Genomic DNA, 14,512 nt, shown 5'->3' with positions numbered 1-14,512 from the left:
GGTGATATCTTTGTTCCAGTGGTACACTGTGGTTGGAATCTGGCAGGTAGGCACCATGGCCCTGTCTCCTCGTGCCTCTCCACTTCACTATCTTAGAAATGTCCTGGAGAACGCTAGGGTTCTAAAGAACTCCACTGGAGACCCACAGATTGTATCCCAGGAAACTTAGATTTTGGGGCTTTCCTTTCTGCTAAAAGACTGGCATGGAATTTTCTATTTGGTGATGGTGATGGTGATGGTGGCAAACACGGCAAACTGGATAAAACCACTTCTCACATCATAAACACTTTCCTGTATCTGTGAGCCTCTGCAGATACCTGTGAGCTAAGTGGGGCATGTATAATTATGCCCGATACATCCAAGGCAAGAGAGTCCAAGGCAAGAGATGCTGGGAATTACCCACAGCTCCCAAGCAGCTGGGGCAGGTCTTAATCTGGAGAGGAGACCTCTCTTGTTTCTAAAATGAGGGCCTGGTCCCCAGTTGTACAGGACCCAGCTCCTCCCTTCCCTCAGGTTCCACTATGACTCTCTCACCCCTGCAGGTCTTACCAAGGCCCCTAGAACCACATCTGGAGGTGGCGACACACTAGGTGGAAGTGTGGCATTGCCTTTTCTGTAGGTGACGGACAGTCCCAGTTTGGCAATCCCATGGATGTGAGCCCATGCTGCCCTGTGAAGAGCACAGGCAGTCAGTCCTGCCCTCCCTGCTGAATCAGATACCCTGGGGTCCCCTTACCTCTTTCTCCGACCAACATCGCTCAGACTCTGGTAGCCTCCTCTACCCAGCATCCTTCCTGCCTTGAGCTCCAGACACAACAGGTCCTCAGACTTACAAGGGACTCAGAGAAGCTGGAAGGCAGTGCCAAGCCACGACCACCTGAGGTCCTTAGACCTCTCTGCAAAACACATACAATCCCTCCCCCTGCGCACGGAGAGTGCGTGCCACCTTAGACAGCAGGGCAAGGCACCATGCAAACCACGTGCTCCAGGTGATTGGGGGGGGGGCGTATTTCATCCTATACAAGGGGAGGGAGGGAAGTCCAGGTGGAGGAGAGGAGGGTTTGGTGCCCTGACCTTGACACAGTTGTCAAGATTTGAGGTGAGGAGAAAAAGAAAATGCCTGGAAGAGTCTCTGAAGAAGGAACAGTAAGACTTGGGGTAGAAGGAACACTGGATTCAAGATAGGGTCTTCTGTAGCTCAGGCTGGCTTCAAATTCAATATATAACTTTATCTTCCTGCTTCCCATGTGTGTACACTGCCTCGCCCGACTGAGTTATTCTTTTTATGTCAAAAGGAAAGAATTGTCAGAGTCAGAGAGAGAGAGAGAGAGAGAGAGAGAGAGAGAGAGAGAGAGAGAGACCCTCATTAGCATCCCAGTGGTCTATTCCATCCCGAAACCAGCACAAGCTCCTTAGACTACAATTAGCCTCTTGAACCCAGCAGCTAAGGCTGGACATAAACATTGGTTTAGCCAGGGAAGCAGCAGGTTCCCCGAGATGGCAGTGCAGCCCTCAGCTGTGGACACAATGCAGCCCCCCTGGGCCTCGGCTCCAGAGGCTGAGGAGTCTCTCGGGGCACGGCCCTGGATAAGCAGTCCCTGAGCATCTGGCCCAATGCCATGGCACCTGAGTCTCCGCCCAGGCCTGGACATAGACTTCAGGGAGAGAAGTAGTAGGGGTTGAACTCTTGTAAGCCCGAACTTCCAGCCCTCTCACATTGGCCACTACCACTCCCACGTGGCACCAGGTCTGCTCACACCGACCTCATGTCCAGACTGGCTGGGAGAATCTACATTCCAGACCTTCCCCACCTCAGTGTGGGCTTGGCCCTCCTCCACTGTCAGCCACAATTTCTATTAAATACCCAGACAGCACAGGGACCACAGGGCCACTTAAAACGAAGCTCTTTCCATGTGCCCAGTTGTACACGATCCTCATGGTCACACACAGACTGCTGCCTTTCTTCTTTACGCCTCTCTCGGGACAGGCCCCTGTTGGTTGGTTCCCCGCTCTGTGCCAGTGTAACCCATGTATGACTAAATTGTTCTTCTATGATTCCATTCTTTTAACCTGAGCTTCTTTTCCCACAGAAGTCCTCCGGGATTATTGCTAGTGGCGTCCTACAGTTGTACGCTCTGGATCACACTTAATTGCAGAATCAGAGTTGGGCAACTTGGCACCTGCGATATGGCATGACCCTTGGTGTAAAAGCCCACCAGGTCAGAAGCTAGGTTTTCAATTCTCCTCTCCATCTCTCTCCTCTGCAGAGAGCCCAGACCATGGCATGATAGCCAAAAGGCCATGAGAGCAGAGTCTGGGCTCATCAGCCTTTTGCAAGATCATAACTGCTCTTTCCAAGTGCCACCCCCCGCCCCCCTTGGGAGGACATGTAGTCCAGGCTGGCCTTGAACTCATAATCCTCCTGCCTCAGCTTCCTAAGTGCTGAGATTACAGGCCTGTGTTCCACACCAAGTTAGCATTTCTAAGAGAAACAAGGAGACCACAGGAGACTAGGGTAGGAGTTTATCTGTTCTTGTATTAATCACCCCATAAAACTTGTGTTTATTTGGTTGCTGGCAGGCCCTTCTTCCTGGAGGTAGGAAGCTGTTATTCTTGGAGATACCATCCCAGGTCTGGGCCAGGGCACCCGCAGGAAAGAGGGTGAGCTACTGAGCTCCAGCACATAGCAAAGTGGCCTGGAGTTGGCCTGATGATTGTGTCTGGGCTGCAGTGGAGGAGGGGGAGACCCCAGCTCTAAACTGTCCACTTCTTCAGGGACATGGCCATTCACCTGGGGGTGGGCTCAAATACCTAATGTATGCATACCTACTACACGTACAGTGTGCCAGGCACTTGGGTACACCTGTGCTCTGAAGACCAGACAGGTAAGGTGTGGAGCCCCCACACAGAAGCTGGAAGGGACAGGGTCAAACCTGGAGGAAGTTCCTAAAGGTCACATAACCTCTAGGGGATAATCATTCCAGGAAAGACTGGCCCATCTTCAAAGCCACCAAGAAAGGGAACAATGTTCTTAAAAGGAGAAACAGCTGCTGGGGCGGGGGAGCAGTGTAAGATTCAGAAATGTTGAGCATACTGGCCCAGGCCTAGAATCCCAGAACTTGATAAGAGTGACATCAGGGCCACCTTAGAGGCCGAGAGGGATCCCTGCCTTCATCCCTACCCTCTCTTGTCACCCACACCGCCCAGCTCCTCCCCGTCTCTGTCCTTCCCCGCTCTGTCTCTCCTGTTTTATACATACACACAAATCAATTTAGGAGGGGCAAAAAGAAGAGCTATTTTAATCTGCTAATTGACTTTAGGGGCCATAATCCCCATTTGAAAACACCAGGGATCACAATGATTTACGGGCAGGACAGCCATCACAGGCTTCGGCCTTATGGAGTATGCAGAGTCGCCCGCAGGGAAATCCAAGGGCGAGCGAACCTCTCCGAGCAAACCCATGTATAGTCACAGAAAGCGTGTGGGTCAGGCTGGGTTGGACAGCCTGGGCTCCTGTGCCAGCATGAGGCTCTGCTGCTGATTCATGTCCAGCTTCCTTCCCCATCTACCTCCAGTGCCCTGAGAATCGGGGCCCCACGCCACTAGGCACACGCCTCCCTGTCCCACAGTCTCCTGGAACGGGTAGGTCCAGCTTGAGCCTCCTCTTTCAAGAAGCCACAAACCTGAGCCTCCCTTGACATCCTGCCTCCCTTTTTTTTTTTTTTTTTTGTTTTGTTTTGTTTTGTTTAAACCTGCTGAAGGGCCACGGGAAAGGGCACCGCTTTATCGTGGAACTTCTTGTGCAGACCCAGCTCCGCCACATCCCTACATGGGCAGGCCAGGCCTTCCTCAAACCTCAGTCTTCTCCCTGCCAAATGGGGATGAAAAACACTCTTCTAGGCCTGCTGAGAGGCTCCGCGAGCTAGTGACGGAAACGGCTGGGTAGGCGAAAGGGATTCTATGACCACAGAGGTTAGCAATTTACCACCCTTCCAGGTTGTATGTTGATTGAATCCTGGTGTCTCCTTTGCCTCCCCCTAACTGTCTAGTGAACCTGGGACTGTCCGAGGGTAGGGCTGGTCTCCTTTAGCCCCACCCACTGCTCTTTTCTTCAGCTAACAAGTCCCAGGCCTCTCCTTCAGCCAGTCTCCACTCTCCCCTCCCATCTTGCAACCTTTCCTGAGCACAGCTTACAAGGTTAGACAAGATTGTCTCCTCCACATCGTGTGTGTGTGTGGGGGGGGGGGGTTCTCCAATTCCCCATTGCTGCAACCTTTGAATACAATCTCCCGCTCGGTGGTAGCGCACTTGCCTAGCGTGCTGGAGGCCTGGGGTCTGGTTCTCACTCCTGGGGACTGCTTAGGCAGGACGAAGAGTATTGCTTGTTCCTCTTGTATCTCTCACCTAGCAAGACCTTCTCAAGAGCAGGAAGTCATTTATTCTCCACCTCCCACCACGTGGCAGGGACCTGGGTAAGACATGGGACTCGCAGACATTTTTCCGAGAAGATGGTTAAGTCTGGACTGGGTGAGTGGGCTGGGGCTCACACTAAAGCTTTGGAATTCTACTGCCTTACAGTGTGAGACCCAGGGGGCACCAGGACAGCAGGAAGGGACTCCTGTGGACTCTGGGTTAAGCATGGTCTTCCCCGGGATAGGAAGGGATGACTGACAGCCACTAGCCACTTCTGTGTATCTGCTGATCCTCATACCGCCGTCCTTTGAGAATTCGAAAGTCTTCAACGCAGTTGTTACTGTCCCACAGTACAGATGGACCCACAACCTGGTGCAGGCACCCTCATGCTGGACCAGGATCCAGCCCAGATCTGTCCAGCCTCTGGCTAAGGCACCTAAGTCCTGGCCAGCAGAGAGGCCTCAGTACCCAGTAATAGAGGAAGTTGGGGAGGCCTCCCAGTCAGCCCGGATACCCTTCTTCGGTAGCTGTCACCACCAGGAATAGCTCATTTGGGCTCTCAATATGTCAGCGTGAATGCAGGCACACTTTTATTGACTTGAAAAACAGAAAGTTCCCAAACTGCTGGTTAATAAAAACGCCTCCTGATGTTTGGAACATAACACACGGGCTTCGGGCAGTTACTCAGGCCGGTGCTTTTACTTCCAGGGTCCTGTCTCACGCAAGGGAAAGCATTCCAAAAGCACTCACAACTTCTAGGCTTAGAAGTCAGGAAGGGAACCAGAAACCAGGTTTGAACCCCCCTTATGGCATTTCTCCCTGCAAGGGAAAGGAAGTAGGGACAGGGACAGAAGCAGCAAGTGTCCGCTAGACATGGCTTTGATACCTAGGACAGTGCCAGCTAACATTTTATAACTTTATAACTCTTCCCGTGGCCCATTTTCCAGATGAGGAAGTTGAGGCTTGATCAGGCTCTGCCTGTATGTAGAGTTCACATGCCTGCAAGCACACACTTGAATATATATGTACACAGATGTCAAGCCGGGTAGACGGGCTGGGTTATACTCTCGCCTCCATTACCAGCTCAGATTCTTTGAGGCCCTTGGCAGTCCTGGCAAATTCCAGGGCCAGGAAAGCTGCCCCTTGCCGCTCAGGTCCAGCCTATCTTCTAATGTTCCCATGGTAGGTCCTATAGGCTGTTTATCCTTTCTCTCTGAGCCTCCTCCCCTCTCGAGTCCCCTTACAATCCCTGCAGACTGCTCTTAAGGATGAAGCCTGGGTGCTAGAGGAAATGGAGGCCAGAGCAGACCCAGTATGGAGAGCTGGCTCCACCACTCATCCACAAGGGGCTTAGCATCCTTGAATGTGAGTCTCTTCCAATAGAGTCCCAGGGTTGCTATGAGACATGCCTAGGCTTCCATTGACAGTGGTTACTGAGAGCAACATTAACTTCACCAGGCAATAGACAAGGCTGCCACTCCTGGTGGGGGAAAGTTGCTCCCGACTCAGAGAGCACCCTGAGGGAGGGCCCGTGTGGGTTCTAATCTCACTAAGCCTCACTTCCCAAAGCTGTGGCCAGGAACAGGACACTGCTGTTCATGGGAAAGTTGTAAAGTTGTTCCTGGGTCCCTAGCTTTATGGATGTCACCAGCAGCCACCACGACTCATAGGAGTGAAGGTTAGTCCCAGCACCTGTAACTAACGGAGCACAGAGAAGCCACTCACCTAGCAGCTGGACACCCCGCGTGAGGCCGTAGACGTCCACCAGGGCCCAGAGAGGGTCCACCGTCCGGACCCCACTGAAGAAAAGCATAGCAGCTGACTCATTGATCCGGTAGAAGACGCGGCCCTTCTTGTCCACCCAGAAGGCAATGATGTTGCCCTCGTTGGCAAACTCCTCAGGCAACGCTTTGGCCCAGAAGCCACTCTGAGACACCAGGTCAGGGCAGGCGTACTTGGGCAGCGAGTCAGGGTGGATGCGGGAAGGGTCCTTGCTGGTGAAGCCAAGTCGCAGGGCCCCACTCCAGCAGCACTGCTTCTTGGTGATCTGGTCACAGGGAGTGAAGAGCCTCAGCTTGCTTCTCCTCCTTGGTCAGATGACCGAGGGGGAAGGGGTGGGCTCTACAGCCAGAAAACTCACTATGTGGCTCATTCCCGCCCACCACCCAGCCCAGGGGGCGGGCCTTCCTATAGGTTGGCGAAAGCCACTCCCACCGAATCTTGCTACCTAGGAAGGCTGGGAAAGGAGAAAGGGTGACATGGGCAAGAAGGAGAGAGAGGGGCAGGCTGGTAGCAGCGGAACAGCAGACCGCGGCAGTAAAGAGGTCAAAGGTCAAAGGCAGGGGTCCGGGGGTGCCCACCTTCAGCCTGACTTGCTCGTAGACGAGCACCGGGCGGTTACTGAAGGTGATGGCATTGCAGAAGCTGGCCTGCCTCTTGACGGCCTTGTGGCTGAGGTCCATGAGGATCTGGGAGCCCTTAGTGTGGGGGTGGAAGAGCAGCGGCGTGGTCGGGAGCCCCCCACCTGACAGCGCAGGCGGGCAATGCTTCTGCTTGTGATGGCATCGGTGAGAGGGCACCGGGAAGGAGCCCCCGATGGAGTCTGCAAAGGAACAAGCCATAGTGTCAGAGGACAGAATACGACCAAGAGTCAGATTGGGGGTCTCCTAGGGGAGGGTCCAGGGAAGAAACGGGGACCACCCACTGCTCGGCATTTACTCCTTCACCAGCACAGCCAGCTGTGACCACCAGCCTTCCTGCCACCGTCCACTTTGTCCCCAGCCACTGCCACCAAGTAGTTCTCAACCGGTGGGTCGTGACCCCCTTGGAGGTGACATATCAGATATCCCCCATATAGACATTTACATTCATGACTGTAGCGGTTACCCCTCCCACTACTGCTCACGATGTTCCTGTCACCCTATCTAACACCATTTGCTGTCACTCCCAGACTTCCTCTCTTCATAATCACTCATGACCTACGGAATACCAAGTTCTGTCCTTAGAACTGGAACTGAAAATAAGAAATGTTCATGGCTCTTGTCCTGAAGCCAGCAGTCCTTCCCAGGACACAGACATGGGTGGAGATCACCATACTAATGGCACACAGTAACCACCGCCCCAAGAACCACCAGAAGGCTGCCTCTCGGGAAGCCCTCTGGAGGAGGAGGAGACAGGGTGGCACTGGAACTCAGCTGGCGATGCCAGGCAGTGGTGGACTTGTGGCCACGGGGGCAACGCCAGCCTCATTGTCAAGGACATAATGTCTGTCCCTCAAGGCTATCCTTCCATGCCACAGGCTCCACTCCTGCTCAACGCTGCCCATGCCAGAAGCACTGGGGGGACAGATAAAGGCATGGGCAGGAGGGGGGACAAGCACTTTACAGATGTGCAGCCAGCACAGCCTGAAGACATAAAAACAGGCAAGACCGCAGGGCAAGGTGTCTGGTGGCTTCTCCTGGGCTAGGCAGCACTTCCCTCTCTGGGACACGGATTAGCCTGTATCTCAGGATCTGTAGCCGGGTGGCATCCTTACGTGGGCTAGAAGCTAGGGTGCCCTTTCTTCCCCAGATCCTGTGCCCTATCAGTCTTATAGAAAATGGAGCCTGCCCATCCTATCACCTTGAGCAAACAGCCATGGAGGACAACAGGGCAGGAGGAAGTGGAGGGACACCTCCACCTCTGGCAGGCTTCTGGGTGTTTCAGATTTTGGTCCTCACTGACACAGGGCTAGCAGCGGGTCTGCACAGACCCCCTCCTCTCTCTCCACATGGAAGGGGAAAGACAGAAACGGAGAGGAGAAGACTGGGCAGCTTGGAGGCCCGGGAGGCCAAGCCTGTCATGACACTAGCTTTGGTTCATGTCACTCTGCATCTCTGCTCCCTTCTCTTGAGGGCCCCAAACACCAGGCTCCACAGCCTAGCACCAGCTGTGACCCTTGGCCACAGTCCTCTGGGTTTCTCTAGAGCATATTCTTGTGTGCCAGGCCCGAGGCGCACGGGGGTGGCATGGGGAGGGTGCTAGCATGAGAAAGGGTTGCTTTGCTCTCTCCAGGAACACAAGATGTTCCAGAACTGTCCAAAGGTGCAAGGGCCCTGCCAGCCACCAGGCCACAAGGGCAGCGATATCTCAGGAGTCCCAAAGGGTTGACAGGGGCTTCCTAAGTGACGAGGACGGTGGAAGGTCATCTCAAGGGCAGTAGTTCCAGGTACCGTGCCTGAAGGATGCATCCAGCTGGCCCCAGAAACCTTGAATCTTAGTTTCCTGCTGCTGGGGCTGGAGGGATGGCTCAGTGGCTGAGTGCTTGCTATGCAGGTTTGAGAATCCAAGTTCAAATTCCGAGTAACCACATTACACTAGTGCCTGTAATCCCAGCGCTGAGTAGGACAGATGCAGGGGGACTGCCCAGGACAGAGAGCATCAGACCAGGACATACAACATCCTCTGGCCTCTAGCTATGTGCAACCTGTGCGCGTGTTGCACACACACACACACACACACACACACACACACACATACACACACACCACGGAGCTCCTGGCCCTCATTTGCTGCTGGGATGTGACCAGACCAAGGTGAGAACAGGTTGGCCGTCTACCTGAGAAGTCACAGCTTTCATCCCACGGAACGCTTACACTCCAGCCTGTTCCCCTGTGCGGTGAGGCCATAGCTATGACCTGTACACAGTACATAGCAGTGTGATTCCTGGCCACCCCCAAGCCACTCAAGCAAGCTTCTAGGAAAAGTGGGAAAGCCAGCACAGCCCAGAAGGTCACCTGCTCTGTGACTGCATCTCGGTGACACTGGACAGGCAAAGGTTGTGCCGTCAGAGTTTAGGGTTGAAGGAAGAGGCTTGACCATATAGAAGCCTGAAGGAAGATCTCATGTTGACAAAAATTCTCATTACGTGACAGACCTTACACACACACACACACACACACACACACACACACACACACATGCACACGCACACGCATACGCACACACCACACACCACACACACACACGCACACACACGCACACACGCGCACACACGCACACACGCACGCACACACGCACACGCGCACGCGCGCACACACACACACACACACAAGAAGCCGGGTCTTCTGATAGTGACAGTAACAGGAAGAAAGACAGGAATTTCTGGCCACCAAGGTACCCCATCACGTGGCCCCAGGAATGGCTCCTAAGGATTTAGACCACGTCACAGGAGGCCCCCAAGCCAAGATGGATTGACACTCTAACCTTAACCACAAGCCCTCTTCCAACCTGTAAAATGAAATGGGTGCTACTCCTGTCCCAGTGTGTGGAGGAGACAAGAACTCTGGCGGCGTCAATGCTAGAGAGTGGGGGGTCTTTGGGTCTACCTCTCCTGTCTGTATTACTATCCTGTCTATAAGACTATCAGGACAGATGCTGGGTGACTCCCAGTCCCTCCTCTCAAGCTGCTGTGTGTGATTGGCACACAGAGCCACCCCTTTGGTTAAGGTGCCAGGGACACCACATAGAGGCACCTATAACGGTGCCTAAAGTGAAGAGCCTGACCAGAGTGACTGCCACCCTCGAGTCCCTGTTTTGGCTGTCTCCCTCCCTGTCACATCTGACATGAATAGCCACTGGGTGGAGGGGAGAGAAAGCACATTGAGAATTATTGTGTGCACAGCTCTGGCGCCGAGGACCCAGAGGAGGCGGGCAGCTGGAGGTGGCTCCCTTCCATCGCTCTGATGGCCACCATGACACTATGGGGTCCCCATTCTGAAGATAGATGAGTTAGTATCAGACTGTGGCAAAGCTGAGATTTGAATGTGGCCTTCCAACGTGTGTCCCGGGTGCTTTACCCGACTTTGTACTCAATACTAGAGCTGACCGTCCCATGTTCTGAGGGGGCAGGAGGAAAAGCAGCAGCTCCCCAGCTAAGGTATGAATTGTGTGGGCCTGAGGACGTCACAGCTGAGCAAGCAGGACCCCCATCCTGCTCCCAGCTCCCAGCACATGTCCAAGGTGACTCCCATTAGTGACACATTTACAAGCTTATGGGGGCCTCAGGGAGGATCTCATGTGATGCCGATCCTGAGTGGGGACCCCCCAGCTTCCTTGGGCAAGCCACCAACACAGGCCTGAACCTGAGCTCCAGCTCACACCCTTACCCCTCACAGGGTCCCCAGAAGAGGAAGATATACACACACATACACACACAAAGACACACACAGAGGCATGCACACAGACATACACACATATAACCTCTGTGGCGATGACCTCATGACCCCCACCAAGCTTTACCCAGAATTACTGTGGGGGCAAATGGCAGAGCCACCAAGGAGCAGGCAGGGTTTGGGAGGCAGTACTAGCCCTGATGCAGAGTCCAACCCCTATGCCACATACGGAGCAATGTCCTGACTTTTCCCTTAATGCCACCTTGACACAGACCCTCAGAAGTTAAGTTACACTTGTGGTCTCTCAGTCAGAGTATAGAGAGCCTAAATCTGATCTCAATCCTGGCTGTCTCCAAGCTAGGCACTCTCCCATGTGTGTGGATACTGTGTGGAGCCTCAGCTTTCCCATCTGTGAAGTGGGCTGACCACAGGCCTCCATGGGATCAAACAAGATGACACAGGGACAATTCAGTGGTCACTATTGTATGATCATTGCAAGGGGCACCACCCAGTGCCTTCCCACCTCCATGACCTCTGTTCCAGTGGGTCCTCCCGCCCACACCCCTTCTTTCCCAGCCCCACCCGAGCTTCTGCAAACCCCACCAGTCTTTCAAGCCCCAGCTGAATCCCATCACTCTTGAGACTGCCTCTTTCTGAGCTTTGGCCCTGAATACAGACGCTGGCCTTAGTCTCAACTCCTACAAAGACTGACTAACTTTCTGGGGGAGTGGAGGCAGGCAGAGCAAAACCTATGAACATGGAAAACAAGAGGCCTTCAGTTCAAACCCTAGCCAGGCTGCAAAATTGCTGTGTGACTTCAGGCAAGTTGTTTTACCACTCTGGACCTTGAGTATAAAAAGATGCTCTTGGCTCAGAGTAAACATTCTTGGAGAATGTTTACTTTCCTTGCAGAGAACCTGAGTTCGGGTTTAGTACCCACTTTAGGTGACCTGAAACCTACAACCTCAGCCTCAGCAGGCACCTGTATTTGTGTCACAAGCCCCCACAAAGAAAGACACCCATACATGTAATTTAAAATAAAAATAAACCTTTAAGGGGGCTAGAGAGACGGCTCAGCAGTTACCAGAACAAGCTGCTCTCCCAGAGGACCCAGGTTCTATTCCCAGCAGCCACATGGCAGCTCACAACTGTAACTCCAATTCCAGGGGCCTCGAGACCCTCACACAGATACACATGCAGGCATGCCTAAACACCAATGCACATAAAATAAAAATAAATCACTTTAAAAATTATATAAACAAGCCGGTCAGTGGTGGCGCACGCCTTTAATCCCAGCACTTGGGAGGCAGAGGCAGGTGGATTTCTGAGTTCGAGGCCAGCCTGGTCTACAGAGTGAGTTCCAGGACAGCCAGGGCTACACAGAGAAACCCTGTCTCGAAAAAAAAACAAAACAAACAAACAACAAAAAATTATATAAACAAATCTTTACCAAGAAGGAAGAGGAAGAGGAGGGAGGGGAAGAGGAAGAGGAAGAAAAGGAGGAGGAGGAGGAGGAGGAGGAGGAGGAGGAGGAGGAGGAGGAGGAGGAGGAGGAGGAGGAGGAAGAGAAGATGATGATGGTGGCTCATCCTGGCCTTGCTTACTTCCCCCAGCTGAGAACCTGGGGATTACATTGATCACATTGATTCAAAACAATTTTCCACATTTTAACACCTGAGTCCAACATAAGGTTTGGTTTGTCCATCTGTGGTGAGAAATATCCGTTTATTTTATCTGCAAAGACCAAACTCCACAACCTTACTTTCTCCTAGTAATGCATGGTGGCCCCGCTCAGACAGGCTTGTACTCATTCTCTGAACGGGGTTTCCTCTGCAGGGAGAAAGGGGCCAGGAAGCAGGAGACCGGGGTGATGGAGATGACTGTCCAGCTGAGCAGAGGCATCTTTTCCTAAGCGCCTCACCTCCAGGAGTGGGTACGCTCATGTCTTACTCATCCTGAAGACTTTAAGGTCTTTCAGAAGTCTTCTGGGGGCCCTCCTATGGGTTTCTGGGGACCCATTTATCTCCAAGCTGAGTGTTCCTCACCACATAGGACTCTGAAACCCTGGGCCATCCATGACCCACGTCACACAGTGCTCTTCCTCAGCAATTCCACACCCAGTGTTTCTGTACACACGTATCTTTACAAACATTGAGAAAAGCCCCTCCAATGACTCCGCCTTCTGCAGAGCCGTTTCCTGGCTGGGAAGGGCAACAAGGTCCTATGCATTTTCCTTGTCCTTGATGGACTGGGAGGCTCTGGGGGGACAGAGGGGCTGCGGGCCGTCTTTCTCACAGCTATTTTCTTTTCTTTTTTTAAAGATTTATTTATTTATATGTAAGTAAGTACACTGTAGCTGTCTTCAGACACTCCAGAAGAGGGCATCAGATCTTGTTACGGATGGTTATGAGCCACCATGTGATTGCTGGGATTTGAACTCAGGACCTTCGGAAGAGCAGTCGAGTGCTCTTACCCACTGAGCCATCTCACCAGCCCTCACAGCTATTTTCTAATCCTCAGCTCTGAGCACAGAATAGGTGCTCAAGTAAAACACTGAAGAGGACAGCCAGTGTGTGGCTCTCCCATCTGGGCCCCTGCTTCTGCCTCTCCCTTACTGGTGGACAATGGAGATGCAAGAAAACAAAGGGAAACACGTCCTTTCCTGCCAGAGGCCAAGATCTCACACAAGATACTTGACTACAACTCTACCAGCCTGAGACCCTTCATCAGCTCCACACTCGCTGGCAAGAGAAAGGAAGAAAGGAAATCCATGGTGGGAGGGGGGGCGGGGGCGGTCCTCCTGCACCAGTCTTTGTGCTCTGTCCTTCATATCCAGCCTGTCTCAGCTTCCCAAACCCTGCAAGGCAGTGAGGTGGGTGTCTGGGAGAAGCGCCTCTATTGAGCTTAGCCCAAGAGGACCATCCGCCTCTGGGCTGTCTTGCTCTTGTGTGGCCCCTTCCACTTCCGTGTGGGCTTCTCGAGTGGAACACAGCTGAAGTAATGAAATGTCACTTCCATCTTGGTCGTTGCCCTGTCCTCCCCAGCTGCCATGCCCGTGGGGAGACGAGGGGAGGACCAAGGACTGCCAGTAATGGTGAGTAATCTTGGCGATGGCTCCCCTCCAGGTAAGCCTTCCGATGAGGCTGCAGTCCCAGTCAGCTGACTGGGAAACCTCAGGAAAGTAGAGAAGTCCCGGAGCCCCAATGAAACCACAGACTCCAGGGCATAGAGATGGAGAGTTGGCCAAATGCCTGGGGTTTCAGGCCAAGAGGATTGGGGTGCTTCACCATGCAGCCATAGTAATAGGGGATTGATGGCCCTGGCTCATAGCCCCCCTCAAGACTAACGGCTTGCCAAGGTCACATTGCCGGGCTCTGAACTCAGACTTCAGCTCAAGGGCTCCTTGCTTTGTCCCAGCAAGCCAGCCAACAGTCTGTCTCCTGCCTTCTGGCCTCCCTGAGCCCTTCTGGAGAGTTCTCAGACCTGTGTACTCTTCCTGTTATGACCCAACGTGGGGAGCCATGCTGGAACCCCATTACACACACACACACACACACACACACACACACACCTCGCTCATGGTGACATCCCAATCTGACGTTCCCAGCAGCCAGTGGCTACACCTCTGACTGATATCGTCACCTGGGAGAGGGACCAGCTCACTTCCTTCTCCTCCCGTTCTACCTAAGGGCTCCACAAGGGAATTTCCAGATGACTCAGTCACTTTCATGGCCACAGTGTTCTCAGGGCTACTTCAAAGCCAGGCCTGAGACAAGGGAAGGCATGGCTCCCATCCATGCCTGCCCCACATGGTGTCACACTCAGCTCCCCTTACACAGATCCACACCCACTGTGCACACACACAGATGGTTACTGGAGACAGAATCCCATGAGAGTCCTCTCTCTCTCTCTCTCTCTCTCTCTCTCTCTCTCTCTCTCTCTCTCTC

General features: G+C 53.2%; 1 protein-coding gene across 2 annotated transcripts in view; it reads right to left on the bottom strand.

Annotated features, from left to right (window-relative positions):
* Neurl1 (neuralized E3 ubiquitin protein ligase 1) overlaps window positions 1-14,512 on the bottom strand; it is a 78,652-nt gene that overhangs the window by 11,924 nt on the left and 52,216 nt on the right. For both annotated transcript variants that reach the window (XM_021205306.2, XM_029545258.1), the window contains exons 2-3: window positions 6,774-7,015; window positions 6,139-6,460 (exon numbers count right to left, since the gene is read on the bottom strand). In XM_021205306.2, coding sequence (XP_021060965.1) covers window positions 6,139-6,460; window positions 6,774-7,015 — 564 coding nt within the window. The remainder of the gene's footprint in view (window positions 1-6,138; window positions 6,461-6,773; window positions 7,016-14,512) is intronic.

This window comes from Mus pahari, chromosome 1 (assembly GCF_900095145.1).
Source record: "Mus pahari chromosome 1, PAHARI_EIJ_v1.1, whole genome shotgun sequence".
NCBI lineage: Eukaryota > Metazoa > Chordata > Mammalia > Rodentia > Muridae > Mus > Mus pahari.
Note: the sequence above shows the minus strand (reverse complement) of the source record. Positions and strands in the feature narration are given on the sequence as shown.